Here is a 27,889-nt window from a genome sequence, read left to right on the forward strand (position 1 = left end):
CCAAACCTGAGAGTACAAAGAAAATATTGTTTAGAGACAACTGTTAAATCATTACTTAATCTGAATCTCTTATAAGAGAACATCATGTCTAAAAGAAAGCTGGTCTGGAAAACAGCATGGGGGTTCCTCAAAGGGTTGAAAACAAAACTAACCTATGACCCAGCAATTGCACTGTTGCGTATTTACCTCAAAGACGCAAATGTAGTGATCCAAAGGGGCACCAGCACCCCAGTGTTCATAGCAGCAACATCCACAATAGCCAAACTATGGAAAGAGCCCAGATATCCACCAACAGATGAATGGATATAGAAGATGTGGTATTTAAAAAAAAAAAAAAGAAAAGAAGATGTGGTATATATATACAATGGAATACTACTCAGCCATCAAAAAATCTTGCCATTTGCAACAATGTGGATGGAACTAGAGGGTTATATGCTAAGCGAAATAAGTCAATCAGAGAAAGACAATTATCATGATCTTGCTGACATGTGGAATTTAAGAAACAAAACAGAGGATCACAGGAGAAGAGAGGAAAAAATAAAACAAGATGAAATCAGAGAGGGAGATAAGCAATATGAGACTCTAAAGTGGCGGGGGTGAGGGATGGGGTAACTGGGTGATAGGCATAAAGGAGGGCATGTGACTGAGCACTTGGTATTATGTAAGACTGATGAATCACTGACCTCTACCTCTGAAGCTAATAATACATTGTATGCATTCAGTTGAATTTAAGTAAAAATAACTAAATTTTAAAAATAAAAGAAAGTTGGGAAAAGAATAGCTTTGTTTCAAGAAAGGAGAAGAAAAGAATTAATATTTACTGAATAAATACTATGTGGTAAACAATTTGAAACTGTATGCGTATCATCTTTTTTTTAATCTTAATAACCCACATAGATACTTAGAACATACTACTGGAATTCTCCTAAAGTATAATTATTTTTAAAAAGTAAGCTAAATAAAAAATATAAACACTAAGAATATTCCTAATATAACACCCTGAAAGAAAGAAGGGGGCAGAAGATTTTTTTTAGGTGAATCCTCTCCGGTCCAGAGAACTGAAAACTGAGACTTAGAAATTGTCCAAGGTTAAACCATTGGAATATGGCAGGGCTGCATCAGAACCAGGATTCACCAACTACAAAACTCTCAAACATTATATATTGTATAACTTCATTTCCTTACAAGATACTTTAGAGTTCAAATAATCAATTATGTAATTTATTAAAGGAGTTATCTTCACTAGATAAGCCACAATACTTAAAAAGCACAGAATAACTGAATAATTACGGAATGCTAGATACATTTCCCCATCCTACCAAAACTAGGGCTATATGATAAAACCATATACATACACATGTATATCTCTGTATATATACATCATAGTATATATACATATATAACATACATACATATATATGGTACATAGTTGTGCACAAAAAATGAAATAGAATAAAACATTTAATTAGCTTGGAAAGAGAATATTTTTATTTTTAAAATTTTTATTTTATTATTTTTTAAAGGTTTTATTTATTTATTTGAGAGAGTGAGAGAGAGCGCATGAGAGCCGGGAGGGGTAGAGGAAGAAGCAGACTCCCCGCTGAGCGGGGAAGCACAATTAGATGAGGGGCTTGATCCGGAGACTCTGGGATCATGACCTAAACCAAAGGCAGACTTAACCCACTGAGCCACCCAGCACTTCAAGATAAATTTTTAAAGATCAGCATCACAATACAACTTCATTAATCACTGTTCCTAACTGAGAAGCATGCTTTCTTTAAGAGAGAGCTAAAGTCTGACAGAGTCTGGCTCTGCTACTTACTAAGCTACATCCTAAACAAATAAAAATTATGACAATTTGTCAGCTGGACTGTGTTTTTAAGGATTTAATAAGGTCATGCACGGAGAATGTGGCCATAAGTAGACACCCCAAATTTTTAGTTCCTTTTCCCTGGTTAATGGATAATAGGGCAGTGCCCAACTAACCCAAATGGGAATCAGTTTCTAATCGTTTTCTAGTTCTAGTCCCAGTGTAGTCCTGTTTTCCTTTCTCCTTATTTTCTTAATGTGACTTCAGTGGGTTTCTATTTTGTAACATTTCACTATGTGTAATGCTCAGGTTCTCAAACTTTTCCTATCTCCATCAAAACTGAGCCAGTGTCTTAATTCCTTAGAACACTGTGACAGAGAAATCTAGATAAACATAAACTGTTCAGGGGGATGACTGTATAAAAAGATAATGATTTGGTGGGGGGATGATGTTCTTCTGAGCCCAGGCCCTGAGTCGGGCATTTGAGGTAAAATAAATGAGAGGGCTATGCCATGACAAGGCTTCAGAGATAAAGTGCGGACAGGAAGGATCTTGTGGCAACCCACACGTGACTATCTGTTTCCACCCACTCACAAGCAGGAACTTACCAAACAACTTAAGCAACCTTCCAATCAACCAGTAAACAACGCTATAATCTATTAGCACCATGAAAAATGAGGAAGATAAATAACACATGTGGAAAAAAATAGACAATGGCATTTCAATCTATAACAGCAAAAGACTGTGGCAGTTGGTTTAAATTTTATATATTAATGGTTTTAGGGGAGGAAAAATAATTTTCCCTGTACCCTTCTATGGTCTTTGCTGAGGCCATCCATCCCACAATAAAAAGACAGATTAACAGAGAAATCCTTAATTTTACACATGTGGGAACCCACAAAGATAAGAGACTCAAAGGCAGTCAGGCAATTGAGGCTTATAAATCATCCTGAGCTAAGGAGAAAGGAGGAGAGGTCTGGGGCTTCAAAGGGGAGGAAGGAAATTCCAAGAAAATGAGAAGAGCAGTGTTTGCCTTCATGCAGGTAAGTCTCTCAGATAAAAGAGTAATCTCTGGTAGTAGTTCTCTTCCTGGTACAGGCTCCTTTTCTAAAATCTTTTAGGCAGGTAAAAGGGAGGTAAAAAGTTCTTCCTGACCCCTTTGAGTCTTCTTGTCTTCAGCTCCCAATAATCCACATACCAAAGTGGCACACTGTGGGGTGACAAAATCTTCTCCCCTCAGGCTGAAGTGACAGTGAGAAAGTGAACTTTAAAATGCATAAACAAGAAAGGTAATTTAGAAATCTAGCACCAAGCCAAGCACCAAGCACCAAGCACCAAGTCTGCCACCTGCTGACACAAAAATGGAATTGGATAGAGTTCCCTGATGCTGTTTTTAAAGCTGGGGGAACCTCAGGTAAGGTTTGACATTAGATTTTAAATAAGTTACTGTGCCAGAAATAGAGATAAATTACAACACTTAATTTAAAAGAGAATGAGGATTAAAATGGGATTTAAGATTCTTTAGAGGCTTAATTCAGTAAGTCTAAATAATGTGATGTCTGAATTACTTTAAAAGCAAACAAGAGAGATCTATGGGAATGATTTAACATAAACCGTAGGGAACATTCAAACTGCTATGACGAATTAAGGATAATCTGAGACACTTTGCAAAAATTATAAAATCTATGGGGGAGGAAAAATAGTTTTTTCTCTACCGTTCTAGGTTCTTGACTGAAATCCTCCTGTAACAGAAGACAGATTAATAGGAGAAAAATAAACACAAATTTAGTAACATGCATCCCTCCTGAATACATGGGAGACACCCAGGAAAATGGAGGGACTCCCTAAAATGGGCCAAGCTATCATCTTAAGTACTATCTCTAGTTAAAGAAAAAAGAAGATGGCATATTCTGGAGTTACAAATCCTGTTCCCTTTCAAATCCTACAGATTTCACCTCTGCAATCCGTGGATGTTCTGTCCTCTTTCTCTGGCTCCCATAGCAATCTAGGGCTTCATCCTCTTTAATCTGGGCTTATCTCAATTCCTGCTCCTGCAGTGACAGAATGCCACCCCAACATATGCCTTTTTGGCATGAGGATTATTTTGAGCTGATTATTTCGGAGAAACAGTAGACACAGGAGAAGCTCTGAAAAGAGTAGAAGCTCCCTCTTACCAGCGAAATTACGTTTGTAAAGGAAATCTCCATGTCTATGTGCCTCTCCATTTCTGTACCAAAAGAGAAGGCAGAAAAAGATGAAGAAAGCACCACAAATTCAAATCAATGAAGGGAGTGCACTTAAATCTGCATTATCGATCCTTATTCAGGCTTAATACGTTTTTCCTCCTCCCACCCAACAACAGGCCTCTTCCATGCCCTTCTTTTTGTGTATTACTGTAGATGGTATAATTTCAAACCACATAAGACAGTTACTTTTCCCAAGGCATCTCTCATGTATACTTGTTAGTAAAACTTGCTTTTATCTTGTTAATTCTATCTTTTGTTAAAGGGTCCCCAGCACAGAACTTAGAAAGGTGGAGGGAAAATTGTTTTTTCCTCACGTTCCTCGCCTCTTGATTCTAGTTATGCTAATTAAGTGTACTCAGCTACCAGATTAAGCAACTAAAATGCATTCCAGATCTTACCACTTTTAAAAAACTAGAACACTCTCAAAGTCTCCTCCGCAAATTAATTACAAACACCCCACTACTGACAATTCAGATGTTTCTACAATGTGGTCCCAACATACTTTTTAAAATGTTGCTTCAATTAATTTTTTTTATATATATATACATGCTCATGCTATTTCAAACGGTGCGAAACATTAAAGGATGAAACAGTAAAGTCTCCTTCTCCAGTCTCATCCTCCCAAGTTCTACCATTCCTAGTAATAACTACAAACAGCTACTAGTGCAGTTTTTAAAGAATTTCCAATGACACACAAGCACAACATGCATATGCATCAAAAGATGGTGTTTTTCCCCTTAATTACCATCTTTTGAACTTTTTAAAATGTTAACTCTGATTTACTTTCTTGTATGTATAAAAGATTTTATTTATTTGAGAGCGAGAGCATGCATGTGAGCACAAGCAGGGGGAGAAGCAGAGGGAGAGGGACAAGCAGACTCCCCACTGAGTGGGGAACCTGAAACAGGGCTAATCCCGGGACCCTAAATTCACTGACGTGGGAAACAAAGGCAGAACTAAAATTGTTAAATTTCCTTGCTACCTACAGCCCACTGACAAGTCCTTAAAACAGGCAGAGTGACATTCCTTTAGAGATTCAGCTGCCTCGATGTTAACACTCTGTTAAGGGCAAAGGCAATCTTTGTCTGATCCCCAAGATCCTGTAAATCTACTTTAACATACCAAAATTCCTTTAGAAATTTCCTTTATCTTTAAACCCCCCAAAGACACAGGTTGGCAATCACCTCCCCAAGCATATGACCCACCGATATACATCTGGAAGGGTCTCATGGCTCAGGTTTTGTTAGACAGTAATAAATGACCTTTTCTTTCCTTTTTTTTTTTTGTTGAAGATTTTATTTATTTGTTTGCCAGAGAGAGAGAGAGAAAGGGGGCACGCACGCACCCAGCAGGGGGAGGGGCAGAGGGAGAAGCAGGCTCCCCACTGAGCAAGGAGCCAGATGTAGGACTTGATCCCAAGACCCTGGGATCATGACCTAACCTGAAGGCAGACACTTAACCAGCTGAGTCACCCAGGCGTCCCGATAAATGACCTTTTCCTAATAAAAGTTAGCCCTTCAAGGTCTGGAAACCTTGCTTCAAAAATTCCTGAGATTATGCTGAGTGAAATACGTCAAGCAGAGAGAGTCAATTATCATATGGTTTCACTTATTTTTGGAGCATAAGGAATAACACGGAGGACATGGGGAGATGGAGAGGAGAAGGGAGATGGGGGAAATTGGAAGGGGGAGATGAACCATGAGAGACTGTGGACTCTGAAAAACAATCTGAGTTTTGGAGGGGCGGGGGAAGGGTGGGAGATTGGGTGAGCCTGGTGGTGGGTATTATGGAGGGCACATATTCATGGAGCACTGGGTGTGGTGCATAAACAATGAATTCTGGAACACTGAAAAGAAATTTTAAAAAAATTTTTTAAAAAAAGGAAAAAAAAAACCCACAAAAAACACAAAAATTCCTTAGAGACTTACGCTCTCCCTAATCCCTTCCCAGTATATAATGGACCACTCCTCATCACCCCAGATCAGCTCTTTCTGCCCACTGGTCCTGTCCCTGTGCTTTAATAAACCACCATTTTGGGGCACCTGGGTGGCTCAGTCGTTAAGCATCTGCCTTCGGTTCAGGTCATGGTCTCAGGGTCCTGAGATTGAACCCCCTATCGGGATCCCTGTGCAATGGGAAGCCTGTTTCTCCCTCTCCCACTACCCTTGCTTGTGTTCGCTCTCTCACTGTCTCTCTCTGTCAAATAAATAAATAAAATCTATTAAAAAAATAAAATAAACCATTTTGCTCCAAAGATGTCCCAAGAATTCTTTCTTGGCCATCAGCTTGGAACCCTAACACCTTTCCTATGTCAATCATGACATGAGCTGAAGTCAGACACTTGGCCGAATGAACCACCCAGGCCCCCCTACTTTGTTTTCAAAGTTGCATAATGTTTTATTATACTAACCGTACCACAGTGTAAGCAATGCACTATAATTTATTTAATCAATGTATATAATGTTTCCAACAGAATAAACAAAAGTGCCCATTTTTCTATATACTCATGACTCAGATTTCTCTTTCCACGCAGCGTTTCGCAGCCCCTAGTTTTGACTATTTGTCAGCAATTAAACTGGATTTTTTTAAACAAATTTTGTAAACTTCATAATTTTGCTGGTGTCAAGAATTTGAATTCTGCACTCCTATGGTTCTCAAACTTTAGCATTCATTGGAATCACGTGGAGAGCTTAAAGTCAAAGATCTAAGGATGTGATGATTTTTACCTAGAAAAGAGACTTCTTTGGGGTGCCTGGGTGGCTCAGTCGTTAAGCTTCTGCCTTCAGCTCAGGTCATGATCCCAGGGTCCTGGGATTGAGTCCCATGTCGGGCTCCCTGCTTGGCAGGAAGCCTGCTTCTCCCTCTCCCACTCCCCCTGCTATGTTCCCTCTCTCGCTGTGTGTCTCTCTCTCTGTCAAATAAATAAATAAACAAACTCTTTAAAAAAAAAAAAGAAAGAAAGAAAGAAAAAAAAAAGTTGTAAAAACTCCTGCTATTTCAGGAAGTATTCTGGCTAACCTAAAAACAGCTAACTAGATAAGAGCTCACACTTGTTGAAGCTGCAAATGTGATTAAACTTGAATAAGGATAATGCATAAAAAACATGACAAATGTGATTTGCAAAAAAAAAGACAAAGTTATATGCCTGGTACAAGTTACTCCATACTTGCAAATTTGGGGATTCAAGATGATCTTGAACATATTCTTTGCCAATGTTAAGAGTTTAATATATTTCCCCTTAATTTACAATATATTTTATTTAGACTGAGCAATCATAATTGTTCTCCTTCAAACACCACAGCCATCAAACATTACCCAATGTAATCTCCTATTCCTTTGAATTTCACATATCCTTTCCTTGAGATCTCGCTCACATTTTTTTAAATATATATTTTTTAAAGATTTATTTATTGGACAGAGAGAGATCACAAGCAGGAAGAGAGGCAGGCGGGGGGTGGCGGGAAGCAGGCTCTTGGCCTAGCCGAGAGCCCAATGAGGGGCCCGATCCCAGGACCCGATCACAACCCAAGCTTCCAAATTCCTCAGAGACTTACGCTATGCCTAACCCCCTTCCAGTTTGAGAGTATATAATCAGTCACTCCTTACAATCCCAGCGCAGCTCTTTCTGCCCGTGGGTTCTGTCCCTGTGCTTTAATAAAACCACCCTTTTTGCACTGAAGAAATCTCAAGAACTTTTTCTTTTTTTTTTTTAACAGATTTTTTTATTTATTAGAGAGAGAGAGAGAAACAAAGAGAGGGAGAGCTCAAAGGGAGAGTGAGAGCAAGAAGCAGAACCCCTGCTGTGGGGCTCAATCCCAGGACCCGGAGATCATGACCTGAACCAAAGGCAGCCACTTAACCAACTAAGCCACCCAGGTGCCCCTCAAGAATCCTTTCCTGACCATTCTCTTCAAACCCCAACATTTCACATTATTAGGACTCTAACTTTTAAGCTAGTTGTGACACATAATTGTGACACTAGCTTCTAAATCTCATTAGCACGTATGAAGGCAGCACTGATGTCTCAAGAACTAGTGGTGAAGGAATAAATCTTTATGCTTGGGGTGGGGAGAAGAGCAAAGCTATTCTGAGTCTGTATTCTGTCTTGCTGTATTACCAAAGACTTGTAACAGCTGGAATGTTCTATTTTCTGCCAGCCAAATGACCACCAGTAATATCAGATGCTATATATGTGCTTTTATTTGATCAACTATTAAACGAATTTACTGAATGGCAAATGATATGGAAAAGGAATAGGGACTATAGTATAGGATATGGTAAAGGAATAGGGACTATGGACTATTAGACTGCTTATTACCTAATTCATCCCTTTCTTTTCTACTAATAGAATCTCAATTTTGTTGGAGGGTGGCCATTTGCTCAGCCAAAAAAACTCCTCAGTTTCACAGTTAGGGTGGCTATATGACACTGTTCTCTCCAGTGACATGTGAGAAGAAAGTTCTGCTTTACTGAATTGAGTATCAACCTCCCTGGCAGATGGACATGTTGGCCAGGACTGCAACTGCCATCTTGTGACTACAAGAAAAGCCAAGAGAATTTCAAAGACCTCTGTCTTGACATCCTTGTACTCCCTAATTAACCATCAGCTGCCTATTTTTTGGACCTCTCCTTATATTAGAAAAATAAGATGTTTATTGTTTATGAAAGACTGATTTTGGGTCTCTCTCCTAGGTACAACTAATAAGAAAGACAAAGGGGCATCTGGGTGGCTCAGTAGGTTAAATGTCTGTCTTAGGCTCAGGTCAGTTGTTGGGATCCAGCCCAACAACTGGCTCCCTCCTTGTCAGGGGGTGTCCTCCTCCCTTTCCCTCTGCCCCTACCCCACTGCACCACCCCTTCACTGTAACACTCCCCCCACCACCCCCGCCATGTGGATGCTCTCTCTCTCTCTCACATAAATAAATAAAATCTTAAAATAAAAGACAAAGAAATATGTACCAACCTAGACCCTTAAAGAACACACATAACAGTAAACAATACAAGATAGTGTATAAATTGCTACTTTATAAAAAACCATCAGGAAATGCCACATGAGTTGCAGAGAATATGCTTTACAAAACAAATGAATTAAAAACAGGTCCTAAAAGGTCATAAATCTGAGTGCTGATATAAATTAAAGTTGGGATAAAGAGATATTTTTAAAAGCCTGTGTAACAGCATAACAGCATTGAGCCACTTAAGCAGTCATATTTAAATCTTGGTTCCCCGCCCCCTCCTTTTTCTAAATATAGACTCAATAGTGGGCTTTCCACTTACTCAGTATAGTACCCAGAGAACATCTAATGTTACCTTAAAATGGAAGAAAGGAATGCATTTTTGTTAGAAATTATCTCCAGGAAGAAAACTCACTCAAGTTTCAAAAGCAGTACCAACTTATAAGAGTAATTGTTGGTGTTTATAAGGAAGCCATAAAAAGTTGAGATATGGGAAGGAAAAAATGAAACAAGATGGGATCTGGAGGGAGACAAACCATAAGAAATTCTTTTTATTTTATTTTATTTTATTTTATTTTATTATTTGAGAGAGAGACAGTGAGAGAGAGCATGATCGAGGAGAAGGTCAGAGAGAGAAGCAGACTCCCCGTGGGGCTGGGAGCCCGATGCGGGACTCGATCCTGGGACTCCTGGATTATGACCTGAGCCAAAGGCAGTCGTCCAACCAACTGAGCCACCCAGGCGTCCCAACCATAAGAGATTCTTAATCTCACAAAACAAAATGAGGACTGCTGGGTGGTGGGAGGGGTAGGTACAGGGTGGCTGGGTTATGGACATTGGGGAGAGCTATGGGCTGTGGTGAGTGCTGTGAAATGTGTAAGCCTGATGTACCCCTGTGGCAAATAATACAATATAAATACAAAGACCTGTACCCCTGTGGCAAATAATACAATATATGTTAATAAAAATAATTTTGTAAAAAGTTGAGATGTGTTTAAATTAGAAATGGGGGCACCTGGGTGGTTCAGTCTGTTAAGCCTCTGCCTTCCCCTGGCATCATGATCCCCGAGTCCTGGGATTAAGCCCAGTGCTGGGCTCCCTGCTCAGCTGGAAGTCTGCTTCTTCCTCTCTCTCTCCTTCTGCCCCTCCCCTCGCTCTTTCTCTCAAACAAATAAAATCCTAAGAGAAAGAAAGAAAGAAAGGAAGAAAGAAAGAAAGAGGGGAAAAAAAAGAAATGATAATTTGGGGGAGCTTCTAGAGAGAGTGAGGCCAGTGTCCACCGTGAATACTAGATGAAAGTCATATCACCCACTGGCAGGGCTGACTGGCCACAGAATACACAGAACATAGAGACTGAGACTCAAGAAATGGGAATGTTTGCTTATCATTCAAAAGCATGTAGGGGCTGAGGACAGGACACCCCAAGGTAGGACAATCTGGCATGAAGATTATTTTGAGCTGGAGGCAATGAAGACCCTGTGGGCTCAAGAGAAACTTTTGCCCATCCTTTAACTACTTAGAAGAACTCTAAAGTGGGGTTCTTTCCAGAATAAGGAGAGATATATTTTTCCTCAGTGACCCATCTATACAGCTGGGCAAACATCAGTTCTACTTACTGCTCTATGAATGTATTCCCTTCCTGTCAAGTCCCAGGCCCCTCCTCCCTTCTCCTTAGTTCAGAATGACATATAGACCTCATTTTCCCTGTATTTAGAACTTCCATGTCTGTGTGGATTACCATACATATGCTATTAAATTTGATTTTCTCCTGTTATTCTGTCAATTGATTTTTTTTTTAAGATTTTATTTATTTATCTGTCAGAGAGAAGGAGAGAGAGAGAGCACACAAGCAGGCAGAGAAGCAGAGAGAGAAGCAGGCTCCCTGCCGAGCAAGGAGCTCGATGCGGGACTCGATCCCAGGACACTGGGATCATGACCTGAGCCAAAGGCAGCATCTCAACCCACTGAGCCACCCAGGCGTCCCTGTCAATTGATTTCTTAATTGATTCTCAGTACAGTGAAGAGAACCTTTGATGGGTCACAATTCAGTTCATAACAATGATTAACATCTAAAAAAAATTTCACAGAATGTTAAATTTATGTAATAGATGTTAAATGAGGAATCTTTCTGTTTCAGTTTAATTCAGGGACCTACTAAGGTAAGGAAAGGAAAATGGAGAGAACTGGCTTCATGACTCCTGGGCCCTTAACCACCTGAGATGGAGGGACTTCAAAGGCAAGAGCCCACATGGAATGAATCACTCAAAAAAAAAAAAAAAAATCAGGCTGAGGTGGGTGGGGTGCCAAAAAATTTAATATAATTTAATTTAAAAAGTGCCCATATTATAAGGTTATAGTGAAAGCAGAGAAAGTCAACTTTAAATACCTTGCAGGCCCAGAGAGAACAAACCTAACTAGTCAAGTAAGAACTCTCATTTTGGGGCACCTAGGTGGCAATCAGTTAAGTGTCTGACTCTTGGTTTTGGCTCAGGTTGTGCTCTTGGGGTCTTGAGATTGAGCCTCTCACAGGGCTCCTCACTCAGCATGGAGTCTGCTTAAGACTCCCTCCCCTTCCCTCTGGCCCTCCCCACACATGCTTTCTCTCTCTTCCCAAAATAAATAAATAAACCTTAAAAAAGAAAAGGGGTAAGGCACCTGGGTGGTTCAGTGGGTTGAGCCTCTGCCTTCGGCTCAGGTCATGATCTCAGGGTCCTGGGATCGAGCCCCACATCAGGATCTCTGCTCAGCGGGGAGCCTGCTTCCCACCCCCCCTGCCTGTCTCTCTGCCTACTTGTGATTTCTCTGTCAAATAAATAAATAAAATCTTTTAAAAAAGAAAGAAAGAAAGAAAAGAAGAAAGAAAGAAAAGGGGAGCCTGGGTGGCTCAGCTGGTCTGACTCTTGGTTTTAGCTCAGGTCATGATTTCAGTGTCCTGGGATTGAGGCCTATGTCAGGATCCATGCTCAGTGGGGAGTCTGCTTGAGACTCTCTCTACCTCTCCCTCTGCTCTTCCACTTCATGTTCTCTCTCTCAAATAAATAAATTAACCTTTTAAAAAAAACCTCTCATTTCTTCACTTCCTCAGTGAAAGAAATCCTTCCTCCTACTCTATTAACCCCCAAATCTGAAGCAATGGCTAGAGGGGGGAAAGAGCAGGAGTGGGGAAAGCGAGAGGTTGATTATCTCCTCTTCTCTCATCCCAGATCACTGGCCACCACTAACTAGGGAGGGGAGGAGCCACCTGCAGTAAGTCACAGTTTTGGGGTAGTGAAGAAATCTGTATTAGTTAGAGAAATCTGTATTAGGGTAAGTTATGGGGCAGTAACAACACAAAAATCTCACTTCTTTAGCACACAAAAAAAGTTTATTTTTTGCTCACACAAAGTCCATTATGGGTCCAGATGACTCTTCAGGGCAGTTGTCCTCCACATATTGGCTCAATATTCCAGGCTGCTTTGGTACTGTGTCATCTCCATGTCATCATGATGCTTCAGGATTTACTCCAACAGTAGCAAAGACTATGGACAACTGTGTCCCTTTTCATAACTACACTGGCCCACAAGTGGCCATACCATCTCCAGGCAGTCTATTGGCCGGAACAGCAAAGCTTGCCCAAATATAAAAAGGGGAAAAGAGCTAAAAATAGTGGTGGGTACTAGTAATGTCCATTTAGGAGTGTCACCACAGAATTAATATTGAACTCATGTATAAATACATGACTAGACACTGTCATTTACAGAAATGAGACTGACTGCTTGTGATTTTAAAAGACTGTCTTTTACAATCTGAGAGTGAGCAATAAGTCACAGGCTTACCAGAATTTTTACCAGTGGCAAGAAAAATTACCATCACTGAGTAGATTTGAGAGGTGCCACAAGAAGGCAAAATAAAGTTGTGTTCTATTTATATCCCTTGCATCATGTCGACTGCATATATTAATCACATCTTTAGAAGAGATCACAGAAATCAAGTTTAGCTCTATTTTTCATAATAAGACCTTTTATCTTTCTCTAGCTTAAAGACCGTAATTCTAGTTCTATATGTGAGGTTAGAAATGTTTGTTTTCCTCAGCCAGCTCTGCTTACTAAATAGTCTAACTAAATGAAGTCATTCATTTAAGTTTTTATTTATTTTAATTTATTTAAGTCTTAAACTCCCCGGGAAAGGTGTATTTTCAACTTAATTTAACAGCAAACAGAAGATTGACATACATAGATGGGCCTTTAATTTAAAAGTCAGTTTTCAATCTTTTAGCAGTTTGGATTAAAAAATAAAACATATTGTCTGCTTTCTAAAACAACTTGAAAAGCACAAATTAAACACGGATGATTGGAAAAGTTGGTCAATTTGTTATCAATATCTTAAGGGCTGTACATTTTCTGTCCTAAAAGACATGAAATAAATTTTCTGAATTAGTTTCTGGATTTAATACAATAAAAGACAGAATTCCAAGTTACTGTACTAAGAGATCAATGTAGATTTGGACAGCCAAATGCAAAATTTAATAAAAACAAATAAAACCCACACTTTTGGCCAATTTATCTAATACGAATGATGACTAAAGAGGAATAGTGGGGAAAACTGAGATTCTTGAAGTAGGAGAGAAGTTCTGTGGCCAATAACTGCAGGACAGGAAAGTTAGCATTCATTCATAAATTTAAAAAACCTTGTAAGATTTCTCCTAACCTAGTCCAGAAACCAGAAAGAATAAGACAAATTCTTATAAACAGGATATGTGTGTATAAATATATAGACACATACATTTAAAATGTTTTTACTTTAAAATAACTTCCTTTTGGGGGCACCTGGGTGCCTCAGTCAGTTTAACAGCTGCCTTTGGCTCAGGTCATGATCCCAGAATCCTGGAATCAAGGCCTATACCGTTATTCCTGCTCAGTGGAGAGCTTGCTTCTCCCTCTCCCTCTGCCTGACGCTCTGCCTACTTGTGCTTTCTCTGTGTCAAATAAATAAATAAAATCTTAAAAAAATAAAATAAAATAGAATAAAATAAAATAAAATAATTTCCTTTTTAAAAGTGACTGCATCTTATATCCAGAAAATAGAAAGGAGTTTCACTGGTGTCCTAATACTCAGATGGTTGACCACATACATTTTTTTAATTCTCCTCTTTAGAAGCCACATTTAATACTTAAATTTGTACACTTCTGTTTTTTAATGACTAAACACTTAGCATTATTTAGTTTCAAGTACTCAGTTTTTCTTTTATGAGGAAAAATTACAGTTCCTACTATTTCCTTACAATTTTATTAGATGACCCTAACTTATGGCTTGACTTGTAATTCTCTGACTTTTAGGTCTTGAAAAAGTGACATGCATTTAGTAGAAACTATACTTTGAATTTTGATCTTTTCCTGGGCTAGCAATGTACAGTAAAATATTCTCTTCTGATGCTGGGCACTGGCAGTGGCCTTAGCTCCCAGTCAACCATCCAGTCATGAGAATAAACAACCATCACACTGATAACCATTCTGTACCATACAACTATTCTGTTTTTCACTTTCGGTATAGTCAATAAATTATATTAGGTAATCAACACTTCATTATAAAATGGGCTTTTTGTTAGATGATTTTGCCCATCTGTAACCCTGTAAGTGTTCCAAGCACACTTAAGGTAGGCTAGGCTAGGCTATGATGTTTGGTAGGTGTATGAAATGCATTACAGACTTACCGTATTTTCAACTTAATGATGGTTTATAGGGACATAACCCCACAGATCATAGGAAATCTGTTAATGCTTTTATACTCAGCCAAATTAATTTGAAAGTAGATAAATGCTGTCTGAATAGAATAAAATATGGAAGCAATGCCCATGAGTAAAAATCAACCAAAAAATAAAAAAAAACCCAAACAAACAAAAAACCCCAATAAAGTTGTCATGTGTCATTTAAAATAAGGGAGTTATATGAAAGATTATAGATATGATTCATTCCTCATTCTTCAAAGCTTAAATTTAGTGTTGGAGTAGGTTTCTCTGTCTGATAGGAAACTAGCAAGTGCTCAAGCTTTGTTCCAGAATCTTTTTTACTAAGAGTAACTAAAAATGCCACAGAGGGAACAAGACCTATCTGAGCAGGCACATTTTATTAGAATGGTGAGTTAAACTGAATACCAAGTGGTAAGTGATGGTCAATAGCAATGACGAAGGACTTGAAACTTGCAGAATCTAAGAGAGGTTGGGGAAATTCATTCCCAAATACAATTCACCCCAAATACTAATTTGATTTGTGCAAAATTCTACCGCATGTGTTATCATCTTCTATACAGGTTTGGCAATCTTGATCTTTTTGGTCCAGTTTACGAAAACTGCAAGCCATCATTATCAGGGATAGTTAAGAGTAGTTTTTACAATGAAGGCTTAGGAGAGAGAAGTTGAGAAAAATAATACCAATGGTTAAAAATTTTGCCCTGGCGCACCTGGGTGGCTTAGTCAGTTGAGCGGCTGCCTTCGGTTTGGGTCATGATCCCAGGGTCCTTGACTGGGCGGAAAGCCTGCTTCTCCCTCTACCTCTGTCTGCCACTCTGCCTACTTGTGCTCTCTATCTATCTTGCTGTCAAGTAATTAAGTAGGATCTTTTAAAAAAAAAATTTTTCCCCGTAATAGTGTTCATAAGGAAAAATGACTAAGATATGAGAGTGGCTGATAGTCTGTGTTTTGGTATAATAATTACAATTACTATTTAATAAGCAGTTACTATGAGCCAGATATTAATAAATGTTCTATATTTAACTTTTTAAAAAAGATATTTCTCACACCTCACACCAACCATGCCCCAACTCTTTGTATAATACAATGCAATTCTGACATTATTTAGAGTTAGTGCCTGATCCATGAGGTAAGGACTCAGTCCACAAGTCTATCCCCATTTCCAATGCCAGTCACTAGCCCCAGGTTGTTACCCATACTTCTGATGGACCAGCTGTGAATTTGGGGATTCCCACAACCCCCTCCTGGTGTTCCATAATCTGAAAGAATAACATAGAACTCTGGAGAGTGCTTTACTTACTATGACAGGTTTCATATAAAAAATACAATTTAGGGGGTGCCTGGGTGGCTCGGTGGGTTAAAGCCTCTGCCTTAGGTTCAGGTCATGATCCCAGGGTCCTGGGATTGAGCCCTGCATCGGGCTCTCTGTTCAGCAGGGAGCCTGCCTTCCCCCCTTCTCTCTGCCTGCCTCTCTGCCTACTTGTGATCTCTGTCTGTCAAAAAAATAATTTAAAAAATCTTAAAAAAAAAAATACAATTTAGAACAGCCAAATGGAAGAGAAGCATAGGGCAAGACAAAGGGGTGGAGAACTTCCATGTCCTCTCTATCCCACTCTATCCACACCACTCTATCCACACCTCAAGGTATTTGCAAACCTGTAAGTTCTCCTTTAGAGGTCTTTATGGAGGTCTGTTATGTAGGTAAGATTGATCAAATAAATTACTGACCAGGTGATCAGCTTGAACTCCAGCCCTTGTTCAAAGAAAAGAGGGGACATGCTGAAAGCTCTAATCCTCTAATCATGCCTTGATCTTTAAGGCAACCAGCTCCCCTCTTGAAGCCATCTTGGGAACCCCCAGCTTTCAGCCCACCTCATTAGCATATAAAAGACACTGTTAATACTTTCCAGAGTCCAAGTGTTTTAGGAGCTATGTGGCAGGAACCTGGGACAAACACAAAATATAGATTTCTTACCACGGATAAAACAAACAAGAAAAATCTGAGAAACTTGTAACAGTCAAGATGAGATAAGGACACATGATGACGAAATGTATGTGGTATTCTGGATGGAACTCTAGGGCAGAGAAGGACATAAGCTAAAAACAATGGAAATCTGAACAAAGTAGAGATATTTAAAAAATGTATGAATATTTGTTCATTAATTTTAACAAATGTACCATGCCAATGTGCAATGTCAGTAATAGGAGAGCTGGCTGGGACTCTACTTATTTGCTTAATTATGTTGTGAATTTAAAAATGTTCTAAAATAAAAATTTAATAATGCAGTATATTAACTATGAAAAATGGGTTATCTTGGAGCTCTAAACATCCTTTTTTAAAAAGATTTATTGGGGCTCCTGGGTGGCTCAGTGGGTTAAGCCTCTGCCTTCGGCTCAGGTCATGATCTCAGGGTCCTGGGATTGAGCTCCACATCGGGCTCTCTGCTCAGCGGGGAGCTTGCTTCCCCCTCTCTCTCTGCCTGTCTCTCTGCCTACTTGTGATCTCTCTCTCTGTGTAAAATAAATAAATAAAATCTTAAAAAAAAAAAAAGATTTATTTATTTATTTATTTTTAGTGGGGAGGAACACTTGACGGGGGTTTGGGCCAGATGGAGTTAATCTCAAGCAGACTCCCCACTGAGAACAAACCTGCTGAGGTGCTCAGTCCCATGGCCCTGAGCTCATGACCTGAGCAGAAACCAAGAATCCATCAACTGACTGAGCCACCCGATGCCTCTGACCTCTAAACATCTTAGGCAATGTCTTCTGACAGGCTTACTCTGTATATTTATTTTGCTGCCCTACAGGACATTTCAGCTGTAGCATGCACACCTCACGGGCCACACTTCTGTGTCTTTTAACTCAAAACTTTTAAAGTGGTGCATAATCTAAGTCCAGTGCCAGAATTATTTGTTTACCTAGCCAGTAAGAATAGGCTCACCTTGCTTAGGTAGTTACTGCTGGTTCCATTACTTGTGATCAGTTTAAGCTATGTCCATTGGACGTTCACAAGTTTGTACAGATTCTCTAAGGTGGGAGTTTGGAGGATAGGATGGGAAATGGGCAAAACATGCCCCCAACACATGGTTATTAAAAGAGATAAAACCAGGACTTGAACCCAAATCTTCAGACTCCCAATCAAATGTTTATCCCATTTGAAGAAGCAGCCTATTAAAATTACAAGTTAAAAACATGAAGCTCAGGGCACCTAGGTGGCGTAGTTGGTAGAGCCCTGTCTCTTGGTTTTTGCTCAGGTTGTGATCTCAGGGCCATGAGATCTGGCCCCAACCTGGGCTTCATGCTCAGTATAAAGTCTGCTTAATTCTCTCTCTCTCTCTCTTTTTCTCTCTCTCTCCTTCCCTCTGCCCCTCCCCACTCTTGAAAATAAATAAATCTTAAAAAAATAATAACAAAAAAATAAAAACATAGAGCTCTTTCAACTTTTTCCTTTTAAAAGCTACTAGCAGGCTGCATATATATCACAATCTGAATTAATATAACATTACGTATATATATGTATAAGATTGACTTGATTTCTATACTATAAATAAGTAAAGTTCGCCTGCCTGATGGCTTTCATTATTTTTCACAAAGATGGCAAACTATTTTTAGGATGGTATCAATGTGGGATTTTATGAAAAGAATTAATTTTTAACTCTACTCAGTTTAGAAAAGAGATAAAACAAACCAATTCACAGTTTAAGTACATGCTAGAAGATACGGCAATTAGTTGGTTTCCCCATATTCCCACCCCCATATAGAATATAAACTTTTGGTTTGGGGCAAAAGGAAGTCACGAAAGTTCTCTAAACAAGACAGCAACATAAATAAAACAAAATTTCTGAGATAAAAACATTTGCAGCTGTACCCACAGAAGTAGAGGAAAAAATAAGAATCCAAGAATAATTTAATTCTAGCAATAAACAAAACTTTCGAGTATTATTGGCATGAGACACGGGGTTACCATTTCTTTTACTATTAGTTATGGGGAAAATATTTCTGTATTCAACCTGGGGTCAACAGCAACCAAGAGGACAGTGTCTTTGACCAATGAAGACATACTTGAGGCTGAGTATTCTAAGTATATGAACCTAAAATGATATCATTTAGTATGGTGATAGATTGTCAACTTGTTTTTCATAAATATTTGACCCCAAATGTTCACATGTGTAGCACATTATTGGAAGTAAACATGACCTTATACATTCCAGTAAGCGCATTATAATAACTCCATGAGTCACTGGTCTTTATGAGTGGATTCTAATTAAAACACAAAAACTAAAAACCAAACTAAAACAAAAACTTAAACCAAACCAAACCAAAATTAAAAACATCCTCAACTTTGAAGCAAACACTGCTTATCATATACCTGAAATAGGATTCTTGAAACACTCTCACAATAAAATTGGAAATAAATTTCTAAAATACTGTTATGCAAGAGGTTTGAGGGGAAAAAAACGAACACAAAGATACTTCCTGGCAGTTTGAGACAAGAAGAAATAACATTCAAATACAAAATAAACTATTCTGAATGACAGTCGGCTCAACCGGCATTCTCTCAACCACTGAGAAGTTACACCTTTCCATATCTAACTCATTCTAGCCAGCGTGCAGAAACAACTCATTCCGAACTGGATTAGTCACAACCATTTGGCGGCAGGAACTAGGCAGCAACCCAGCCTAGAACGTCGCGTTTATTTCTTGAGAAATGGCTTTTGCTGCAGGAGGTGGCTGGTTTCCGAGTCACCTACTTGCCTTTCTGTTTCAAATGGAGATACAACAAAAGGCAGAGGAGTGACACCCTGGAGGGTCCAGACCTGGTCACCGGCCCCCGGTGTTGCCACTCGGGGGGTGAATGGTTCCCCAGTGTGCCCTTTGCATTCCAGCAGCGCCAGCACGGGAAGGTAAGGGCGGATGGAACGCCCTGCGGCCCATCAAGCGCTCGGGCACGCGGGGCCCTGCACTCACCATCTCGATGATCTTGGTCTTCCGCCCTGTCTTCCTCTTCAAGGTGAATATGTACTGGGCCAGCACCACCCCCGCCACCAGGACACACACACTGGCACTGGCCACCGCGCCCATCCTCGCCACCGCCGCCCGGTCCATGAATGGCGTGTCCTGCGCCTCCCAGCCAGAAAAGAAGAGGTCGCTGGACTGCTGTGGTCCGCAGAGAAGCTAGGACGCCCTGCCCGGCGGCCGCTCTGCAGGAGCCCCGCCTCCGCTCCGCCCCTCCCGCACAAGCCCTGCCCCACGGAAAGCCCTGCCCCACCGAAAGCCCCACCCCACGCTCTGACTCGCGGGAGGGAAGGCGTGGGGGGCGTGGCCTGCGTCCGCAGCTGAGGGTGGGTGTGAGGCTGGTCTTCCTTGGATCTTACCTCTGAGGAACTGTCCAAGGACCCAAAAGGGAATGGTATCAATTATCTCTGTGCTGATGAGAGCACCACGGAGTGGTTCATTCCAGCTCCCTACGGTAGAAATCTGATTCCAACCAGACCCAAGCAGAAAAAGTCTTCCGTCTTCCACCTTCCACCCTCCTCAGCTACTCTGGACTACAGCCCTAGAAGGCGTTACAAACTACTACACATTAAGATAGAACCAACAGTACTGTTGTTGGAAATGTAAATTGGTACAGCTATAATGGAAAACTCTAGAAAGTCCTCAAAAATTAAAAATAGATTTACCATATGATCCAGCGATGCTGGTATATATCCAGAAGAATTGAAAGCAGGCACTCAAAGAAATATCACACACCCATGTTCATTGCAGCCAAATGATAATAGCCAAATATAGCTAAAATGTGATACAACAGAAATGTCCATCAACAGGTGGATGAATAAAGAAAATACGGTATATATATTGAATGGAATACTACTATTCAGCCTTTGAAAAGAAGGAAATTCTTCAGTATTTGACAGCACTGGTGAATCTTGGGCACATTATGCTAAGTGAAATAAGCCAGTCACAAAAAGACAAATACTTCCATTATTCTACTTACATGAGATAGTCAAAGTCTTAGAAAGTAGAATGGTGGTTGTGAGGGTTGGGGGAAGAGGAAGAAATTGAGTATTGAGTTTCAATTTTGGAAGATGAAAAAGTTCTAGAGATCCATTACCATGTGTCTATAGTTAAGAGTACTATACATTTTTAAATGGTTAAGTTGGTAAATTTTATGTGTTTTATATCACAATTTTTTTTTTAAAAAAGTGCTGTGATTGGGGCACCTGGGTGGCTCAGTTGGTTAAGTGACTACCTTCAGCTCAGGTGGTGATCCTGGGGTCCAGGGATAGATTCCCACATTGGGCTCCCTGCTCAGCAGGGAGTCTGCTTCTCCCTCTGATCTTCTCCCTCATTCTCTCTCTCTCTCTCTCTCTCTCTCCCTCTTGCATTCTCTCTCAAATAAAAAAATAATCTTTAAAATAAATACATAAATAAAAAGTGCTATGACAAAAGGGTAAAGATGAACTTAGGCAGTGTTCCTTTCACCACTGCTGTCCTTTTTCTGCTATATTCCACTCACTGCCTCTTCTATCATTTCCTCTTTTTTAATTATTTAAATTCAATTAGCCAATGTACAGCACATCATTAGTTTCAGATGTTGCATTCAATAACTTATCATTTGGGTATAATACCCAGTGCTCAGGGTGCCTGGGTGGCTCAGTGGGTTAAAGCCTCTGCCTTCAGCTCAGGTCATGATCCCAGGGTCCTGGAATCGAGCCCCGCAACGGGCTCTCAGCTCAACAGGGACCCTGCATTCCTCACTCTATCTCTGCCTGCCTCTCTGCCTACTTGTGATCTCTGTCAAGTGGATAAATAAAATCTTAAAAAAAAATACCCAGTGCTCATCGCATCCCATGCCCTCCTTAATGCCCATCACCCAATTACCCCATCCCCCCACTCCCCTCCCCTCCAGAAACCTTCAGTTTGTTTCCTATAGTTAAGAGCCTCTCATGGTTTGGAGTACCTGGGTGGCTCAGATGGTTAAGTGTCTGCCTTTGGCTCAGGTCATGATCTCCAGGTCCTGGGATGGAGCCCTACATTGGGTTCCCAGCTCAGCGGGGAGTCTGCTTCTTCCTCTCCCTCTGCCTCTCCCTCTGCTTGTGCTCTTTCTGCCGCTCTCTCTCAAATGAATAAGTAAAATATTTTCTTAAAAAGTCTCTCATGGTTTGTCTCCCTCTCTGGGGACTTCCCATTCAGTTTTTCCTATGACCTCCTGCTCTGTTTCTTATACTCCACGTATGAGTGAAACCACATGATAATTGTCTTTCTCTGAATGACATAATTTGCTCAGCATTATACTATCCATGTAAGTATTCATCCTTTCTGATGGGAGAGTAATATTCCACTGTATATACATGCCACATCTTCTTTATTCATTCATCTGTCGATAGACATCTGAGCTCTTTCCATAGTTTGGCTATTATGGACATTGCTGCTATGAACATTGGGGTGCAGGTGTCCCTTCGGGTCACTACATTTGTATCGTTGGGGTAAATGCCTAGTAGAGCAATTGCTGGGTTGTAGGGTAGCTCTGTTTTTAACTTGAGGAATCTCCATACTGTTTTCCAGAGTGGCTATACCAACTTTCACTCTCACCAACAGCGTAACAGTGTTCCCCTTTCTCCACATACTTGCCAACATTTGTTGTTTCCTGTCTTGTTAATTTTAGCCATTCTGACTGGTGTTAGGTGGTATCTCATTGTTTTGATTTATATTTCCCCAATGCCAACTAATCTTTGACAAAGCAGGAAATAATGTTCAATGGAAAAATAAATGGTGCTGGGAAAATTGGACAACCACATGTAGAAGAATGAAACTAGACCATTTCCTTATACCATACAAAGATACACTTAAATTGGATGAAAGACCTAAATGTGAGATAGGAGTCCATCAAAATTCTAGAGAACACAGGCAGCAGCGACTCTGGCTTCAGCAACTTCTTGCTAGACACATCTCCAAAGGCAAGGAAAACAAAAGCAAAAATGAACGATTGGGACTTCATAAGATAAAAAGCTTCTGCACAGCAAAGGAAACAGCAAAACTAAAAGGCAACCTATGGAATTGGAAAAGATATTTGCAAATGACATTATAGATTTGGACTGGTATCCAAGATCTATAAAGAACTTCTCAATCAACACCAAAAAAACCAAAAAATCCAGTCAAGAATTGGGCAAAAGACATGAACAAACATTTCTCTAAAGAGATACAAATGGCCGAAAATGTTCCACCTCATTTCCTCCTCTTTGTAAGAATCAGGACTTGTTCTTGCCTGTCTTGTCTCTTGCAAGGAATTGATGTCATTTACCCTGCTTGTCTCTAGGGGTAACACAGAAGGGATCCAGAGAAGCTCTTTGGAGTTAGTGGTGTTGCCTGGTGAAGCTCCTTTTTTGGCTGGGACAGAGAATGAATTGCAGGAGGGGAATAAATGAGAGGTAGCAGTGAAGCTAGGGGATGCTTTTCTCTGACCCTCCGTTCTTGATCATATTGTTCCAGCCCTGTATCAACGTTCTAGAACCCTAGCAGGAGTTCTTAAAGGGAAATTTGTGGAGAGGGGGTTCTTAGCAATGTAAAGTATGTCCCACCTGATTAGGCATCTGTTAAAAAAACAAGTTTGGAATGAACTATCAGGTACATGAATGCCCTTTCTGTGTCTTGTTTTGTGGACAAGATTGATCTTCTGATGCCATAAAATGATCTTTGGGACATAGAGTGATCAGTTTCTTAGGAAGGATGTTAGCTTTTTTGTTTATTTTAATACAAGCACAATATATGTGAGAACCTGTGAATATATCTGAGAAAAAGATGACAAAAATTTTAAAGTATTCCATTCAGGAATGTCATGTGGTACTTGAGCATCCTTCCCTGTGACCTACACTTCAGTAGGTCCTCAGCAAATGGTAAAACAATTTAGGTAAAATGGCCTACGATTGAAGATGGATGCATGTATTAATACCTCATAATTCTTTCTTGCAATAGGATTATTGCTTCAACTTGCCTCTAGTTTGTGGGTCTCTTGCAAGGGATTGATGTCATTTCCCGTGCTTGTCACAGCAGTTTAGATTAATCTAGCTGATTTTAAGACCACAGTTAAGACCTTGAGATCAAGTCACTTGCTCTAATGACTGAACCAGCCAGGCACCCACTGTGATTTTTTAAATCTACTCAATTCTTAGGAAGGGAAATTAATGGTACAAAATTTTTCACAAATGGAATTTTGTGGTTTCTACAATTGCCACTGTAGTCTTTTACTGGGTTAGAGAATTAGTTTCCTACAACTGAATGTAAGAAAAGTAAGTTAACTGTACAGCAAAAGAGTAACTTGGTAGCCCGATAGGACATGGGTAATTATATAAATAGAATAAATAGGAACATTGACTTAACATTTCATCTCCCATGCCTACTTTTTTTTTTTTAAGATTTTATTTATTCATTTGACAGAGAGAGATCACAAGTAGGCAGAGAGGCAGGCAGAGAGAGAGGAGGAAGCAGGCTCCCCGCTGAGCAGAGAGCCCGATGCGGGACTCGATCCCAGGACCCCGAGATCATGACCTGAGCCGAAGGCAGCGGCTTAACCCACTGAGCCACCCAGGCGCCCCCTACTTTTTTTTTAAAGCTAATTTCTGCCTTGTCTTTCTTCTTACTAATGGCTTCATTAATTATGATTCTTTTTATCTACCCTGACTAATGTCATGGAATACATTTGAACTGGAAGCTTGGCTGCTGCAAGATACTTGAACGTTGGTTGGAATGGGTTTGGTAATTCTATTTCAGTTTTAAATTACACTAAAAGAACGCAGGTGATTTGAAGCAGGTCCAGGGGAAACATGTGAATATCATCATTGATTCTGGGTCATCAGAAGATTCAGAGTTACCTAGGTGATATCTCATATTGGAAAGCTAGGGAACATTCTGATCTGGGCTGCAAGGGAATGACGTATCTTTAGTGGTCCAATAATATCATATTACATATCATATTATAATATTTATATGCATTTGAGTACATAAATGATAATATGGGCCATATAATAAATACTGTCACTTCTCTTTCAAATTAAAAAAATCAATAAAGGTGAATTTTAAGGGTTTATTGGATTTGTTTAAGAGTCACTCTCAGACTTGAAATTTAATCATCTGCTTATTTACATGGTTATTAACACAATTAGCAATAAGGGGTGATATAAATGTTTTTCAGAAACTCTCCCATAAATGTTAATATTCATTATACATTTATTTATTTGCTACACATTATTTTTTATTTGCTACATATTATATTTCCACCAAGACATTTTTTTAAAAAATCTGACTAATTTCTTTCTTCCTAGCATAAAGAAAAGACATTGGCTGGAAGTATCTTGGAAGTAAAAACTTCATTCTTTTCTTCTTTTCTTTACATGTATTTCTAATTTTCATTTTTAAATAATTTTAAACTTCCATAGAAGTTGCAAAAGTAGTACAAAGGATTCCCATGTGCTTTTATTTTTTCATATTTTTGTTTGTTTGTTCATTGGTTTTGAAAGAGAGAGAACATCCAAGCAGGAGTGGAGGGGGAACAGAGGGAACAGGAGAGAGAAGGAGAGAAGCAGACTTCCCACTGAGCGCACAGCCAGATGTGGGGCTCTGTCTCACCGCCCTGAGATCATGATCTGGGCCGAAATCAAAAGTTGGACGCCCAACCTACTGAACCACACAGGTGCTCCCCATGTGTCTTTCATTCAGGCTTCCCCCCAGTGATACTATCCGACAACTATATCTTATATCTATAGCACAATTACGAAGTAAATTGACATTGGTAAAATATAGAAAGTCAATTACATGTCTTATTTGGATTTCATCAGTTTTCACAAGCACTTTCTTTTGTTGTTGGAATATAGTTCTAAGAAATTTTGTCAGATGAAATCACCATCAGGATTAGGATACAGAACAGGATCCAGGAACAAGACCCAAACACCCTCCCAACGAAGTTCTAGAAACGACGAAGCCAATGAAGTGGCTAGAAAGCCACATCCTTACCCAAAACTAACCCCTGGAAACCACTGATATATTCAGCATAATGTCCTTAGGATCCATCTAAGTTCTATGTATCAATAATTCATCTTTTCTTGGACTGATTTGAATTCCAAGGTATAGATGTACAAGTTTCACCATTTACCCATTACACATTGAAGGACATCTGTTTTTTTTTCTTTCCTTTTTCTTTCTTTCTTTTTTTTTTTTTTTGCATTCATTGAGTACTTAATAAATAGCACCAGACTGAGGGTGCCTGGGTGGCTCAGTGGGTTAAGCCTCTGCCTTTGGCTCAGGTCATGAACTTGATCCTGGTGGGATCGAGTCCCGCATCGGGCTCTCTGCTCAGTGAGGAACCTGCTTCTCCCTCTCTTGCCTACCTGTGATCTCTGTCTGTCAAATAAATAAATAAAATCTTAAAAAAGAATAGTGCCAGATTGAATTGTTTTACTAAACCACAACTCCAGCTCCGCTTCTTCCTCCCTCCCTGGAGGCTGAGGGGTGGGACTGAAAGTTCCAAACCTTTAATAACCAATTTGGTCTTTCTGGTGACCAGCTTTCATCTGGACTATTCAGAGGTTTGGATCCTGAGTCACTTTATTAGTTAAACTTCTCTGTGGTTCAGAGGTGCTTGTTAAAAATTACAAAAGATACTCTTTTTACTAAGGAAATAACTAGAATGTTTAGGAGCTCTGTGCCAGAAACCAGAGACAGAGACCACATTTCTGTTTTCCTTATACCACAGGCCATGGATCTCTAACAAAAAAGATTATAAGAGTTAAGATACTGACACATTACTAAAGTCCCATTCAATAATTAATAATTAGTCCAGTCCATTATCTTTTCATATGAAAATGTTTCCCAGGGTGAGGCTTCTCAGGTTTGTAGGCTTGCTTTCTAGATCTTAAGTTTTCTAAAACCAGAAATGGCATCATCCTTTTAGGCAACTTTCTTGGTGACCAGAGGTTTTAGAAGTAATTCCGTTGTTCCAGAATAATTATTCTCTTTGGGGGTGGCTTTCAGGCTGTGGATTGAGCTGGGATTAACAAATATTTGAGCTTGGTGCAGCATCAAGGTCCAATCCACCAGTCTCTTTTATTTTCATTTCAGCTATTAAAACTGACAACAACCGGGTACCTGGGTGGGTCAATGGGTTAAATCCTCTGACTTTGGCTCGGGTCATGGTTCTGGGGTCCTGGGATTGAGCCCCGCATCGGGCTCTCTGCTCAGCAGGGAGCCTGTTTCCTCCTTTCTCTCTCTCTACCTCCTTGAGATCTGTGTCTGTCACACAAATAAATAAAAATCTTAAAAACAAAGCAAAATGGGAAATCCCTTTTACGAAGATGGCGCCAAAAGCTAAGAAGGAAGCCCCTGCACCTCCCAAAGCCGAAGCCAAAGCAAAGGCTTTGAAAGCCAAGAAAGCGGTGCTGAAAGGCGTCCACAGTCACAAAAAAAAGAAGATCCGCACATCACCTACATTCCGACGACCCAAGACTCTGCGTCTCCGAAGGCAACCCAAATACCCTCGAAAGAGCGTCCCCAGGAGAAACAAGCTTGACCACTATGCCATCATCACGTTCCCCCTGACTACTGAGTCAGCCATGAAGAAAATAGAAGACAACAACACACTTGTGTTCATTGTGGATGTCAAGGCCAACAAGCACCAGATCAAACAGGCTGTGAAGAAGCTCTATAACATTGATGTAGCCAAGGTCAACACCTCAATCAGGCCTGATGGAGAGAAGAAGGCATACATTCGGCTGGCCCCTGACTATGATGCTTTGGATGTTGCCCACAAAATTGGGATCATCTAAACTGAGACCAGCTGGCTAAATCTAAATACAGTTTTTTCATGATACAAAAAAAAAAAACCAAAACGAAACAAAACAAAACAACTCTGAGAACAGCCCAGATGTTGTATATTTCACATTTTTCTCATTAGTCTGCATTTCCTTATGCATCAAGTGAACCAAATCCCTGGGAATTGAATCCATCTCTGAATCCCACTGTTACCTTTTAGTTTAGCAAGCCAGTTGCTGCTCCATACCTTGGGTGATCATGTGGTCAGTCAGGAATCAGATTGTTTGTCACTGCCTTTTTATGCATTCTCTTCCCAACCATAGGTTTACCTAGGCAAAGGAAGTTCTAGTGA

At 39.9% G+C, this 27,889-nt stretch overlaps 2 protein-coding genes across 3 annotated transcripts in view; one reads left to right on the forward strand and one right to left on the reverse strand.

Moving 5' to 3' along the window:
- NT5C3A (5'-nucleotidase, cytosolic IIIA) overlaps positions 1–19,947 on the reverse strand; it is a 50,626-nt gene extending 30,679 nt beyond the window's left edge. Inside the window, exon 1 of one of the 2 annotated variants that reach the window (XM_044246339.1) lies at positions 19,705–19,947. In XM_044246339.1, the coding sequence (XP_044102274.1) occupies positions 19,705–19,842 (138 nt within the window). In that variant the 5' untranslated portion in view covers positions 19,843–19,947. The remainder of the gene's footprint in view (positions 1–19,704) is intronic. The other variant, XM_044246341.1, reaches the window with a different exon arrangement.
- A 7,120-nt stretch (positions 19,948–27,067) lies between these two features.
- On the forward strand, positions 27,068–27,551 carry LOC122904082 (60S ribosomal protein L23a-like). Its single transcript, XM_044244568.1, has one exon. It carries the CDS (start codon positions 27,081–27,083, stop codon positions 27,549–27,551), a length of 471 nt encoding a protein of 156 aa, XP_044100503.1. The 5' UTR covers positions 27,068–27,080.
- The last annotated feature ends 338 nt before the right edge of the window (positions 27,552–27,889 follow it).

This window comes from Neovison vison, chromosome 4, assembly GCF_020171115.1.
Source record: "Neovison vison isolate M4711 chromosome 4, ASM_NN_V1, whole genome shotgun sequence".
Taxonomy (NCBI): Eukaryota; Metazoa; Chordata; class Mammalia; order Carnivora; family Mustelidae; genus Neogale; species Neogale vison.